The following is a 12,500-nucleotide window of genomic DNA, read 5'->3' on the forward strand; positions in this document are numbered from 1 at the left end:
ATGAAAATCCTCCGTGGGGGAAAAAAAAGAACGAGTCGAGCTCAACCAGGAAGTTTGGCGTGTGTGTGTTTATGCGTCTTCTAAACTAAAGCTCCTGCGTCCTGTGAACCCCCCCGCCCCCCCTGGGTTGTGATTGACGTGGAGTCGTAGGGGAGGGGCCACGGCCATAGCGGACGTGCTGGGGAGCAGAGTGGAGTTCAGGTGATTTCCTGTCCAGGCATCGGTAGAACCGCAAAGCATCCTGGGACACCTGTGAGGGTGCACTGGGACTGCAGGCCGTGCTTCTACAGCCATGCTGTGTCCATCCACCCGCAGTTTTATTTAGCTTCCTTCTGTGTAGTGGGTGGCGGTGTCCCAGGGTGTGTGTGGCTGTGGGTTTCTGTGCGTGTGTGTGTGTGTCTCACGTGTGTGTGCGTTTTGTTTGTGTGTTTTGTGCCGTCTCAGCAGAAAGTGTGACACTAGCCGCTAAATATATTTTCTTTTTGCAGTCCTTTTTGTTTTGAAAGTGTGTGTGTCTGAGTGTATGTTAGTGTGTGTGTGTGTGTGTGTGTGTGTGTGTGTGTGTGTGTTAAGAGTGCGGGACCAAGGGGCTAGTGTGTGTTGTGTGTGACAGCTGTGTTCATCAGTAAATGGTAAAGTGGAGTCTTGTCTGCACGGTAAGTACACACACACAGTGGATCTGCGTTCCCACACACTTCCACATGTGGGGACCCCACAAGAACAATCTTAACAAAGGCAATGCCACTAGGTGGCGCTCTGCTCTGACCCACATAACTTCCCACGTGCTCCTCAGCAATAAGTGCAGCCTTTCTCCATGGTCCTAGTGCCCACCCGCTGGGCTGTCTGTGATTATGTGTTTATAATAATAGCTCTGGAAGTTATTTCTCTCTCCTATCTTTCCTTCTCTTCTCTTCTCTTCTCTTCTCTTCTCTTCTCTTCTCCTCTCTTCTCCTCTCTTCTCTTCTCTTCTCTTCTCTTCTTCGCTCCTCTCCTCTCCTCTCTTCTCTTCTCTCCTCTCCTCTCTTCTGTTCACTTCTCTTCTCTCTAACTGTAACTTAGACAGTGTTCTTCTCTCTAACTGTAATTTATCTCTATCTGTTCTAACAACATGTCATTTTTTCTTTATAATTATTTGCCCCTTTCTCCCTTCATTAGTGCACTTCTTTCTTTCTGTCTTTCCTCCCTCTCTCTTTCTCCATCTTTCTCTGTGATTTATCACTGTCGTCCGTCCCCTAGCAACAGGCTGTGTGAACGTGCATTTACAGACACGGTGCAATGAGAGACAGCGGTTTGCGCTAAAGACGAGCTGCTTTCTCATTTGTGGTGCTTCAGTGCTAGCCATCTCTTCCACTCTTCCGGACTCTTCTCTCTCTCTGCCTGTGGTTCACCAATGTGAAGCACCCTCGTCACCACCACCATTACCGCTCCCAAGCTCAGGCTCACTGAGATTAGAACCATTACCGCTCCCAAACTCAGGCTCAGTGAGATTAGAACCGTTACTGCTCCCAAACTCAGGCTTAGGCCTCTATTGGCTCAGTGAGATTAGAACGACCACAATGTTGTCACAACCCCCCAGACCCTCCCTGCTACACAAAGCACATGGAGATGTGACAAGGCATACAAAGCCAACCTACCTAACCCTATCCAAACAGAGCAACTACAACTGTCTAGGGTTTGATTCAGACTCTAGTCAACTCGGACCTGTTCGTAACACACCCAGTCCTGGCCGCGAACTTGCGACTGTGTCAGTGACATGTGTCATGTGCAGAGAGGTTATTCTTAGGTTATTATTACTGAGATATTCCTGAATTTGATAACAAATGTATGGATTATTCCCTTGGAATATCCGTATTATTCCCTTGGAATATCCATAACAATGAAGGGATCCTGTTTCATAGGGCATGTACCAGACTGTCTTGCACACCCACACCCACACCCACACCCACACCCACATGCCCACACACACACACACACACACAAATGCAGTTTGCACTGTCTACTTCTTCATCGCTCTCTTTCTCTCTGTCTCTCTATCACTCTCTCTGTCTCTCTCTCTGTCTCTCTCTATGCTGTCTGTCTGTCTCTGTGTGTCTGTCTTGCTGATCATTGACTTGTTTCCGGGGCAAAAACTGATGACTCCTTTGCTCCCCTCTTTCATTCGTTTTGCACACCTCCCCCCCCTCCCTCCCCCCGTCTTTTTCTTCTCTTCAGCTACTATTGAGGCCATAGAGTCTGAAGAAGGTAAATGGCTTGGGTGTCCTCTCTGTTGCTCTCTTCACAGTAGACAAGGGTGTCCCTTCAGTCCATTCTTTTATTCATTTATTTTGTTCCTCTGTAGTGTGTATCGAGTGTGTTGGGTGTTTGGGTTTTACAGTTATGCTATGTGACATTAGCCCCCCCTCCCCCCCTACAAAACAAAATTCACTAAGAAACACTAAGTAAGGATGAAATGAAATTATATTACAAACATGAACATGAAAACCATGTTTGGTTTAAAGGGGAACATGTTTAGAACGGGACTGAACGGAAGTCGGACATTCTACCTCATATTTTAAACTACCTCACAGATTGGTGCCATTGGAATCTGTATCATTAATATCACAGCATGTTTATGTGACCACGTAATGTCCACTGTGACTACCAGCTACTGCTTTTACAGCCTGGGAAGTCTCGCTACTACCTCGGCGAAACTTGCAATGTTGGTCTTGCAATCAGCTTTTGAGTTAGCTGTGTGATTCTCTCAGGTCTGTGATGTCACAAAGCCTCAGAGCCTGGAACCAATCAGAGCTCAATAAAGGCCAGAGTCTGTTGCTATCCGCTATGTTGTCTCTCCACATCATTGCACAGACTCGAGGCAAAGGTGCTCTTCAGAGAAAAAGAGATCTGTGTAGTTGTTCCCCTTTAAAGCAGTAAGATGGTGCAGTTGAGCTTAGTTTTTTGCACACATTTAGGGTCTTGTTGAGAGTCTCGAGTCTCTATTGTTGAGGCGTTCCAAACAGCCATGGTGCGACCATTAAAATCCAAGCCGCCAAAGAAAACACAAGCTGAGCGCATAACACGCAGCAAGAACAATCCCAACTGTCTGCCAAGTAGCGGTGGGGCTTGCCACTGTTTACTCTTTGCACTTCTGGTCAATTCCTCCCAAGCCAGAGATTGTGCTTTCACCCTAGAGACCCGTCTTTATTTGTTGGTCTGTTTGTTTTGTTGTATTTTTTCTCCATGTTGGTTCATCTGTGGCCCTGCTTCATGTGGTGTGTGTTTTCCCTGCTCTCTGTGATGCTGCTAATAACCTGTGTCCGACCTGTGCTATGCAGCAACTTCAGCCTCACCAAAAGCACCTTCACTCCCACTATCAAGTCAATTCGGGCCACAAAATGGCTTCCCAATCTATGGCCAGGGTATCCCGTAGCATCATCCAGCTCCTTCCAAAATTCCTGTAATAACACTCTCCCGATCCCCGTAAAATTTCACTAGATTGCTGCATGTTGAAAACAGGTGTAACAAGTGGTTAGCACCAAGTACTGTTGTATTCCTATATAATGGCTTAGTCCCCTTGTGTGGTAGTACGTTTTTAATTGTCAAAGTGCTACATATCCGTGGGCTACAGTCTGTGTTTCACTTCTTTTCTTTTTTTTTATTCGTTAATTTTAGTTTAGACTCCTTTAGTTAATGTCTCGGAAAGTAGATGAGAAAGAACAGAGCTTGGAGGGTTACAGAGTCATGTGGTTTTCTCTGGGCCTCCCGGCATCAGGAGTCCATGATTGTAATCCTGCTTCATAGTGAAAACCCCATTGCTTCATAATCCTCCAGGACCTGGACTTTCTGCACTGCTTCAGTAGGGCTGTAGCAGTTCTCCATCCGCCACTGTATAAAGTTGTGAAATGATGGTGAATTGTGTGGGTATCGTCCTTGTCCTACATGTGAGTCAGTCCCCCGTTAGTTGTGACATGATGGTGAATTGTGTGGGTATCGTCCTTGTTTTACATGTGAGTCAGTCCTCCTTTAGTTGTGACATGATGGTGAATTGTGTGGGTATCGTCCTTGTTTTACATGTGAGTCAGTCCTCCTTTAGTTGTGACATGATGGTGAATTGTGTGGGTATCGTCCTTGTTTTACATGTGAGTCAGTCCCCCGTAAGCATTTCACAACAAGCATTATTAATTAATGCAAGTTTTTAATGCCTTAAACCCTTACAACCAGGAAGGTCAGACGTATGTTTGTTGTTCAGCGATGACAGTGAGAACAATTATGTAAATTATGTAACTGTCCTTCATGTGGTGTGTCACAACCGCACTTGAAGTCATTGGTGTTGATTTTTTGGTACCAGAAAGTTATTTTGAGAAATGTCGCTAATAAGACACTCAAGCTAAAAGTCATCCATTCTATTAACTCAACTCTCTCTCTCTCTTCCTTTCTCTCTTTCTCTCTCTCTGTCTCTCTTCACCCACTGCCACTATGCAGCCATCAAGGGCTTCTCTCCTCAGCACAAGATCTCGAGCTTCGCGGAGGCTAAGGGCTTGGACCGCATTAACGAGCGAATGCCCCCGCGCCGTGACGGCCTGCCGTCCGACGCCAGCCTCAACTCGCTCAACAAGGCGCTGTCGTCCGAGACCAACGGCACCGAGGGCAAGGGCAGCGGCAGCAGCGGCAGCAGCAACATCCAGTGAGGCGCGGCAGGGGGCGCTAGATAGCCACTGGAGTTTGGCGTATCGCGGCAGGATGCCCCCCTCACCCCACACCCCCCTTCATCGCTTCTCTCCCTGGTGTTGGTGGGGTGAGGGGGGTGGGGCGGAGGGGTGCTGGGTATTTGAGACTGGAGGGTTTGGAAAGACAGGCATGAAAAGCATGGGAAACAGCATTAAATAAAATGAGAGAGAAAAAAATGAAAACGGCAACAACAACAAAAAAATGCAGGGGTGATGCGTCACTTTCAAGTCTTTGAATATGCCTTTAAAATACATCAACTACAAAAAAAGGAGAGAAAAAACTATATTGCTTGTAGAAACCATAAAAAAAAAAGTAATCGCTGGTTCACTCTTTTCCAAGCGGTCAGGGTGGGGAGGTAGGGGTTTGGTGATGGTGCATGGCTGAGCGGCGAGGTTGATGGAGATCTTAACTGGGAATCTGGCTAGTAGCCGCCTCTGGCACGGAACCGGTTCTCGTCTGGCACTGACCTGGCTCGATCTGGGCCCGCTCTGAACCGGATGCACGCCAGAGGCGGCTGCTGTCGGGCAGGTTTTTACAGATGGCCTTCACTGAGATACTGGACATGGAAATTTTGTGTAACTTCTTACTAACTATTGTTCGTTTACAAAAATACAGCACTAAAAATGGACAAAACATGAAAACAAAAAATGTTTTTAACATATAAAGGGTGTACAAACTAAATAAGGACTATTTATTGATAAAGTTTTTTGCTACTCTTATAAAACTAGCTCTGAAATAAATTAGGCAGTCTTAAAAGAATGTTGCAACATTGTTAAATGCCAAAAATGGGACGTTTTATGGTTTTGTACAGATTATGCTTACCTCAGGATTATTTGAGTGTGTGCGCTTTGACCCGACTTTCTGTATAATGGCTGTTGATCATGGTTTTGAACTTGGTTATGAATACCTATTTTCTTGGAATTTAATAACTGGAATTTACATTTAACGTTTATCTATCATTTGCAAATATGTTTTTTTTTTTTTTGTTGTTTGTTTTTTTGGGGGGGGGGGAATAGATTTATCGTGGCTTGCTGGAATTCTGTGAGTGTTAAATTTTCTTTTAAGTATTGCGAACAAAAAATATATAAAGCATCTATATTCTGTAAAAAAAAAATGACCTAAGTAACTGAAGTACCAGCCTATGCATGTTTTATAAAAAAAAAAAATGTACAACAGAAATAGACCTGAATTCAAGTTCTTTGGCTTCTGACAGCCATTTTGAAATGTAGTGCGCTTTGTGGAAGTATACTGGACAACTATACCGCCATCTTTATATTACGAATGGGGGGAAATGCTTTATGCCTTGAAATCCTTCTTTTTTGTAACGTAAAGCATCGGAACTATTTAAGGCGAGGGAGGAATCATGGTCTTTTTAAAAACCTAACGCTTGTAAGTGCACACCTAGTCTGAGTCAGCATGTCTAGCGCCTCCTGTGAAATGGTAGGTTTGTGGTTCCATGTGAAATGTCAAACTGCATGACAACTGTCAGTGTCATACACACTTTTAGAGATTTTTGTTCTTCGGTTTTGTAAACGTGCCACACAAAGTCATAAAAATGATTACTACTACTATTATTAATATTATTATTATTATTATTATTATTATTATTATATTTGTTACCTTGCTTTGTGTGCCACTGCAGAGCAAAGCTACAAATAATGAATTTTAAGAGAAATCCGAAACTCCATTCAATCTTTTTTAACCAACTGCTTCAGTGCCCAAGTAATTCACTACACAACATAAAGCCTTGCTTTTGTCATTTAACTTTGAAACTGTTGGCAGATGACGCATGCACTTGCAACTATGGAAGTATTTTATATTACTGTTCAATAAAACGCGCATGAAATTCAACTTTATGGAATCATTTCTTGTGTGTGTGTGTGTGTGTGTGTGTGTGTGTGTGTGTGTGTGTGTGTGTGTGTGTGTGTGTGTGTGTGAAATAGATGTACACATCAAAATAAACTTCGATCTTGAACATTTGCCTGGTGTTTTTCTCTCTTACTTAGCTCATGTGTGTGTTGCGGTTGGTGTGTTGTTTTGTTTTTGGTGTGTGTTTGTGTGTCTGTGTGTGTATGTGTCTGCGTTTGCGTGTGTGTTTGTGTGTGTGTGTGTGTGTGTGTGTGTGTGTATTTGGGTGTTTCTTTAGATAGACATCTCTCCTCATTGCATTCTCTGGAACCTGTCAGTAACACATTCCTCAGGAAACTCCTGTTTAGAGCCCTAATTGCTCTCACAATCTGATTGTATCTGCAGATTGTGTGTGTGTGTGTGTGTGTGTGTGTGTGTGTGTGTGTGTGTGTGTGTGTGTGTGTGTGTGTGAGAGAGAGAGAGAGAGAGTGGCCCCTTCTCACCAGGACACATGAGAAGGAACAGCTGTGCAGTCCATTACCTCACCTCATTGGCTCAACCAGCAGTCAGTCACATCACCAGCCAATCAGCTAGAGGCTTGTTTGTCTCTGATAGCCACTGACTGGCAACAGCTGTACCATGGGAAATCAGTGCTTGGCAGCTCCTTTTCGTAAGGTGTTTCTCTTGGCAGGCGCAATGAGGGTCTTTGATTAAGAAAATGCAGGAAAACAAAGGGCCCCATTACTGAGGAAAAACATGGCTGTTGAATTCAGGGAAAGGATGTTTGTTTCAGGTTGCACTGACTGTGTCCTGTACCCGGGCGAGTTGTGTCCCTTAACTTTGGAGGGCCACATGTCTGACCAAAATGTAGGTGAGAAGAAAATAATTCACTGCACGTGCCCTGCACAGTTTACATATAATTGTCTTCAACCTGTGATGGAGATAATTTCCGAACACTGTTAATGACTTAAGAATATAATAATCAAGTGCCTTGTATTATTAATTACCTTATATGAATCATGTACTTATGTAAGCAGGAACATGGCTTTTCTGTGTTTCTGCGTTTGTGTAACTTAGAATATTAGGTGCCACTTAGTCTGCACATGTACAAGAGCATGTTTAGACCAGAAGTGATAAGAAGGTTCGAACTGTGCTTCTTCCGACCTTGCAAAACTTCCATCCTTGCCTCGGACATCAGAAATCCACCACGTGGTTATCCCTGCTGAACGCTCAACTTCTGTCTATATAAACCTTGTGCGATGTGTTTATCATTGCTTCACTTTCATCCTTGTTTTGTGAGTGAGCCCAATTGCAATTGTTCTTGTTGAATAAATATACTGATTGACAGCTCCGGAGTCCTGAGGTAAATAGGGTGAATTTTCACCTATCAACCTGTTGGCAGTTTCCCACAGTACTAGCAACAATAGCCATCCATAAGCTTATTTATGCTTGTATGCCAAGATATACATTTCATAGACTTACTCTCACTGTACAGCAGCATATGCATCACATTCAACTTACTGAGTCACATGACATAGAGTGGCACTTACTGATGACATCACATCTAGAGACTGAGAGAAGCAGGAAGCTCCAATCTCAGATCCACTCTCACAGGCTTCCCCCTCCATCTTAACATCAAGAAAGGCTGAGTGGACCCTGCGGTACTCTAAAACCTCTCGCTGAAGGTATGAAATGGCTGATGTCTCTGATTGTACGCAGTAATAAACAGATGATATTAAAAACGAATCAGTCTTCCCATATTATGATTGATGACAGACGTGGAAAGAGGGACGGCTGTGGAGGTGCTCTCTCTTAATTCCTCCGAGGACTGACAGACCAAACCACAGGAAAGACGTGATTATGTCACATGTTTCATGCTTGGAGCACTAAATCATTGCTGCTGTTTCAGACAGAGGAGATGGAAAGGATGTCAGTTGTCACAACCTCTGCTGCACACTCCTCTGTTCCTGTTCCTGCTCTTGCTCCATATGCTACTCCAGTCCGTTTATCCTCTCCTGTGTTTTAGTATTTCCCTCACTTCTTAGTTTTCCCTCCATGTTTGGGTTCTCACCTGTAGCCAATGTGATAATTGAGTTTAGTTCTCACCTGTAGCCTATGTGTTCATTAAGTTTAGTTAAGTCACAGACTGGAGACGAAACAAAGAAATAGGATGCAAACGCTCAAGGCGTGTTTTACTGATATAAATCAAAGTGCCACGATGGGCAAACAAGGCAGAGATCACAGGACTGGAGAACAGCACATCTTGCTGATCACAAACAATTACACACAAAGACAAAGGAAAAAGCCCAAGGCTTACATAGGAGCTCAGTGAATACATTGGCTACAGGTGAGAACTAAACTTAATGAACACATAGGCTACAGGTGAGAACTAAACTCAATTATCACATTGGCTACAGGTGAGAACTAAATTCAATTAACACATTGGCTACAGGTGAGAACCCAAACATGGAGGGAAAACTAAGAAGTGAGGGAAATACTAAAACACAGGAGAGGATGAACGGACTGGAGTAGCATATGGAGCAGGAACAGAGGAGTGTGCAGCAGAGGTTGTGACATCAGTGATCGTTCCAAAATGACATCTTTTTCTGCCAGACTATTAGGGGTAACTCTGAGATAAAAGAACCATATGTTATGTTATTTTATTTTTAGACTATTTAAAAAAAAGTAATCTGATGTCAGTGTGGTTGTTTTGGTAGTGGATGGGGAAATAAATCAAGGAAGCAGACTTCCAAGCTAAAAGTTAGAAAAGATGCCGTCATTTAGGTTGTCGTTGTTGTTCTTGTTTCAATATGGGAATCAATCATCCCATATTAAAAACTAATTTCACCTTCATTTTAATTGAAATTAAAAACCCGGTTGTCCCATTTACACTGAACCCCCTGTCTGCCAATGAAAAGGTCTGAATGCAACCAAGAAGCATTGAAAACTGGTCACTAACTCACTCATCAATCCACTTGACATAGCCTTTCATAGAAGGCAGCTTGTCTATGTATGCCTTAATGCTTCAATTGCCATCTACCTCCCTGCTAATACTGCTAGCTGCTAGCTACTAATGGGCATGCCTGTACAAGGGCTGATGTTGTGTTGGACCTAGACTTCAAGAGGCCCTGCCCTGCTTTAGTGCAATGTAAGACGAGGACAAGGTGCAGTTACATGTGTAACTCCTATAAAACAGAAAGTTCATAAAGTCTTTCAAATGCACTCATATTCGTGTTATTTTTCATGAAACTATACAACCCCCTGAGACAAATGCTTAGTAAGTTACCATTGATTAGAAGGGGGGAAATCGTCACTAATTGTTTGGAATATGGTAACCAACCCCCCCAGATTACTGTATCCTTGGGTCCAGAAACAAACCTTTTCTCTATCACGTTTAGAAAATAAAATGATTATTACCTTTATCGGTTTAGTGAGAGGAGACCCATATAAATAACGTTAATAATAATGTTCCATTTAATCTTTTAATTACACGGAGTAGGTAACCTAAACATGCACTTAGCTGTGAGCGTTTGCATAGGCATGTTTGTTAATGGTGACGCTAATGATTTGTAAGTGTTCACAATCCATTAATTAAAAATTCTTTGAATTCTTTTTCCTCTCTTGAATGACACCTTCCATCTTTAACATCGTTTAAAAGAATCAGGATGTGGAACACAAATGACAAATGAGGCGTTTGACTCTGAAAACTTCATATGAGCATCTCTCAGGGCATGTTGTTTCCTCACGTGTGTGTGTGTGTGTGTGTTAAGTGTGTGTGTGTGTGTGTGTTAAGTGAGGAAACTCCTTGTTGTGGTCCCTCTCCTGAGGTGTGTCTTAGTCACTTTTTCCAGCATAAACACACACACACACACACACACACACTAGGGGAATGTCTGACTCGGGCTGAAGAGGCAGGGATGCCATCTATCTTTCCCTGGCACTAAGCGACGGCCGCCCCCGCTCTGACCTTTCCTCGTGCGCTTATCTCATGGTACAGACGTGGAAAGAGGGACTGCTGTGGAGGTGCTCTCTCTTAGTTCCTCCGAGGACTGACAAACCAAACCACAGGAAAGACTTGACGGATTACGTCACATGTTTCGTGCTGGGAGCACTAAATCATTGCTGCTGTTTCAGACAGAGGAGATGGAAAGGATGCCAGAGATCGTTCCAAAATAACATATTTTTCTGACAGACTATTAGGGGTAACTCTGAGATAAAAGAACCATATGTTATGTTATTTTATTTTTAGACTATTTAAAAAAAAGTAATCTGATGTCAGTGTGGTTGTTTTGGTAGTGGATGGGGGAATAAATCAGGGAAGCAGATTTCCATTTAAAAGTAAGAAAGGATGCTGTCATTTATGTTGTTGTCATTTACATTTACATGATGCTTTTATCCAAAGCGACTTACATATGTGCGACTTACAATGTATACACATTTTACATTTACACTGATGGCACACTGCACATCAGGAGCAATTAGGGGTTCAGTGTCAACCTTCTGATTACTAGACGACTTCTCTACCTCCTGTACCACTGTCGCCCACAGTTGTCGTTGTTATTGTTGTTGTTGTTGTTGTTGTTGTTGTTGTTGTTGTTGTTGTTGTTGTTGTTGTTGTTGTTCTAACACACTCAATCAGTGCATTTCATTTTAACAAAAGCATTATATTACACCCAGAACAGCATATTTACTGGCTGGACCCTCCATTCAAAATCGAGACCAAACAGGGACACCTTACCTCCAGAGAGTGGTAAACACGTGATGGAGGCAACGAGGCTCATCAGTCTAATCGCTACATTTTTCTTGTTGTTGTTGTTGTTGTTGTTGTTGTTTTAACACACCCAATCAGACACGTGATGGTGGCGAAGAGGCTCGTTAGTCTAATCAGTCTAATCGCTACAGGTCAGCACAGGGGCACAGACTCCTGGGTTTCTCCAGCACAATCAGTGCATTGCATACCGAGAAAAGCTCTTACCCAGATGCACAGTGATGATTATGATGATGATGATGATGATGGCCGAGGGTTACTTACCAGCCCAGCCACAGGGGGGCAGTACAGGGGTCACGCTGCCTACATAATCATTTGCAGCAGGGTGGGCCCACTGCTCCGAGGAATTTGCTTGAACACACACGCACACACACGGCCACTCTTGTGTGTATATGTTAGGCACAATAGGCGCTGGAAGGAAACAGGCTGTGGACTTCCTGTTTGGCGTTGGTGTGGTCTCGGGCCTTTGGGTGTTTGTGAAGGCACACACACACACACACACAGTCTCTCTTTCTCTCTCTCAGGAAGAGAGCGGAGAACCATACAAGACACAGAAATACATTTTTAACTCAGTTAGACAACGCAAAACTCCAGGCCATCTTTATACATGATAGCCTGTTCAAAATATACTCTTAAAGGAGATGCATGCGAATACTACATTTTTGGGTTGTTTTATTCTTATTATTGTTAATATTAAGTTACATAATGCATAGATAAAGAGTATTATTTAGTTTTGTAAATCTATTGAATTTCACTATTATGAATGTCATATTCTTTAAAGGAGCTATCTGTAGTCCGGACACCAGGCGTTTACAATCAGTACTGCATTCCAAATTCAAGATATTGGAGAGCAGTGTCCCCTCCCTCCCTCCACCTCCCCTCCGGACTCGAAGCTCCTGTGGGTTGCCAGGTTGAGGACACTGAACCAGACTCGAAGCTTCTGCGGGTTGCCAGGTTGAGGACGCTGAACCTACATGAAGGAGCGCAAGACAAGCTCGACATTAAACTTTGACAATGGCAAGCGACGACGAATCCTGCACTATAAGTAGATCAGCTAATGTATATGTTTAAAGTGTTTCTATTGTTTGCAAATTATAAATCTCATTTGAATTTTTTATACTTTGTCAGTGTTAGCTAGATGCTTTGCTCAATTTAACAGATAATGTATAAATCATTT

The 12,500-nt window shown here is 43.2% G+C and overlaps 1 protein-coding gene across 5 annotated transcripts in view; it reads left to right on the top strand.

Annotated features, from left to right (window-relative positions):
* The window catches only part of LOC105895419 (serine/threonine-protein phosphatase 2B catalytic subunit alpha isoform), a 113,807-nt gene extending 107,249 nt beyond the window's left edge, over window positions 1-6,558 (top strand). For 3 of the 5 annotated variants that reach the window (XM_031585598.1, XM_012822054.2, XM_031585599.1), the window contains one exon: window positions 4,462-6,558. In XM_031585598.1, coding sequence (XP_031441458.1) covers window positions 4,462-4,667 — 206 coding nt within the window. In that variant the 3' untranslated portion in view covers window positions 4,668-6,558. Of the gene's footprint in view, window positions 1-2,211; window positions 2,242-4,461 lie in introns of all 5 variants that reach the window. The other 2 variants (XM_031585596.1, XM_031585597.1) reach the window with 1 other exon arrangement.
* Window positions 6,559-12,500: the final 5,942 nt, after the last annotated feature.

This window comes from Clupea harengus, chromosome 18 (assembly GCF_900700415.2).
Source record: "Clupea harengus chromosome 18, Ch_v2.0.2, whole genome shotgun sequence".
NCBI classification, from domain to species: Eukaryota; Metazoa; Chordata; class Actinopteri; order Clupeiformes; family Clupeidae; genus Clupea; species Clupea harengus.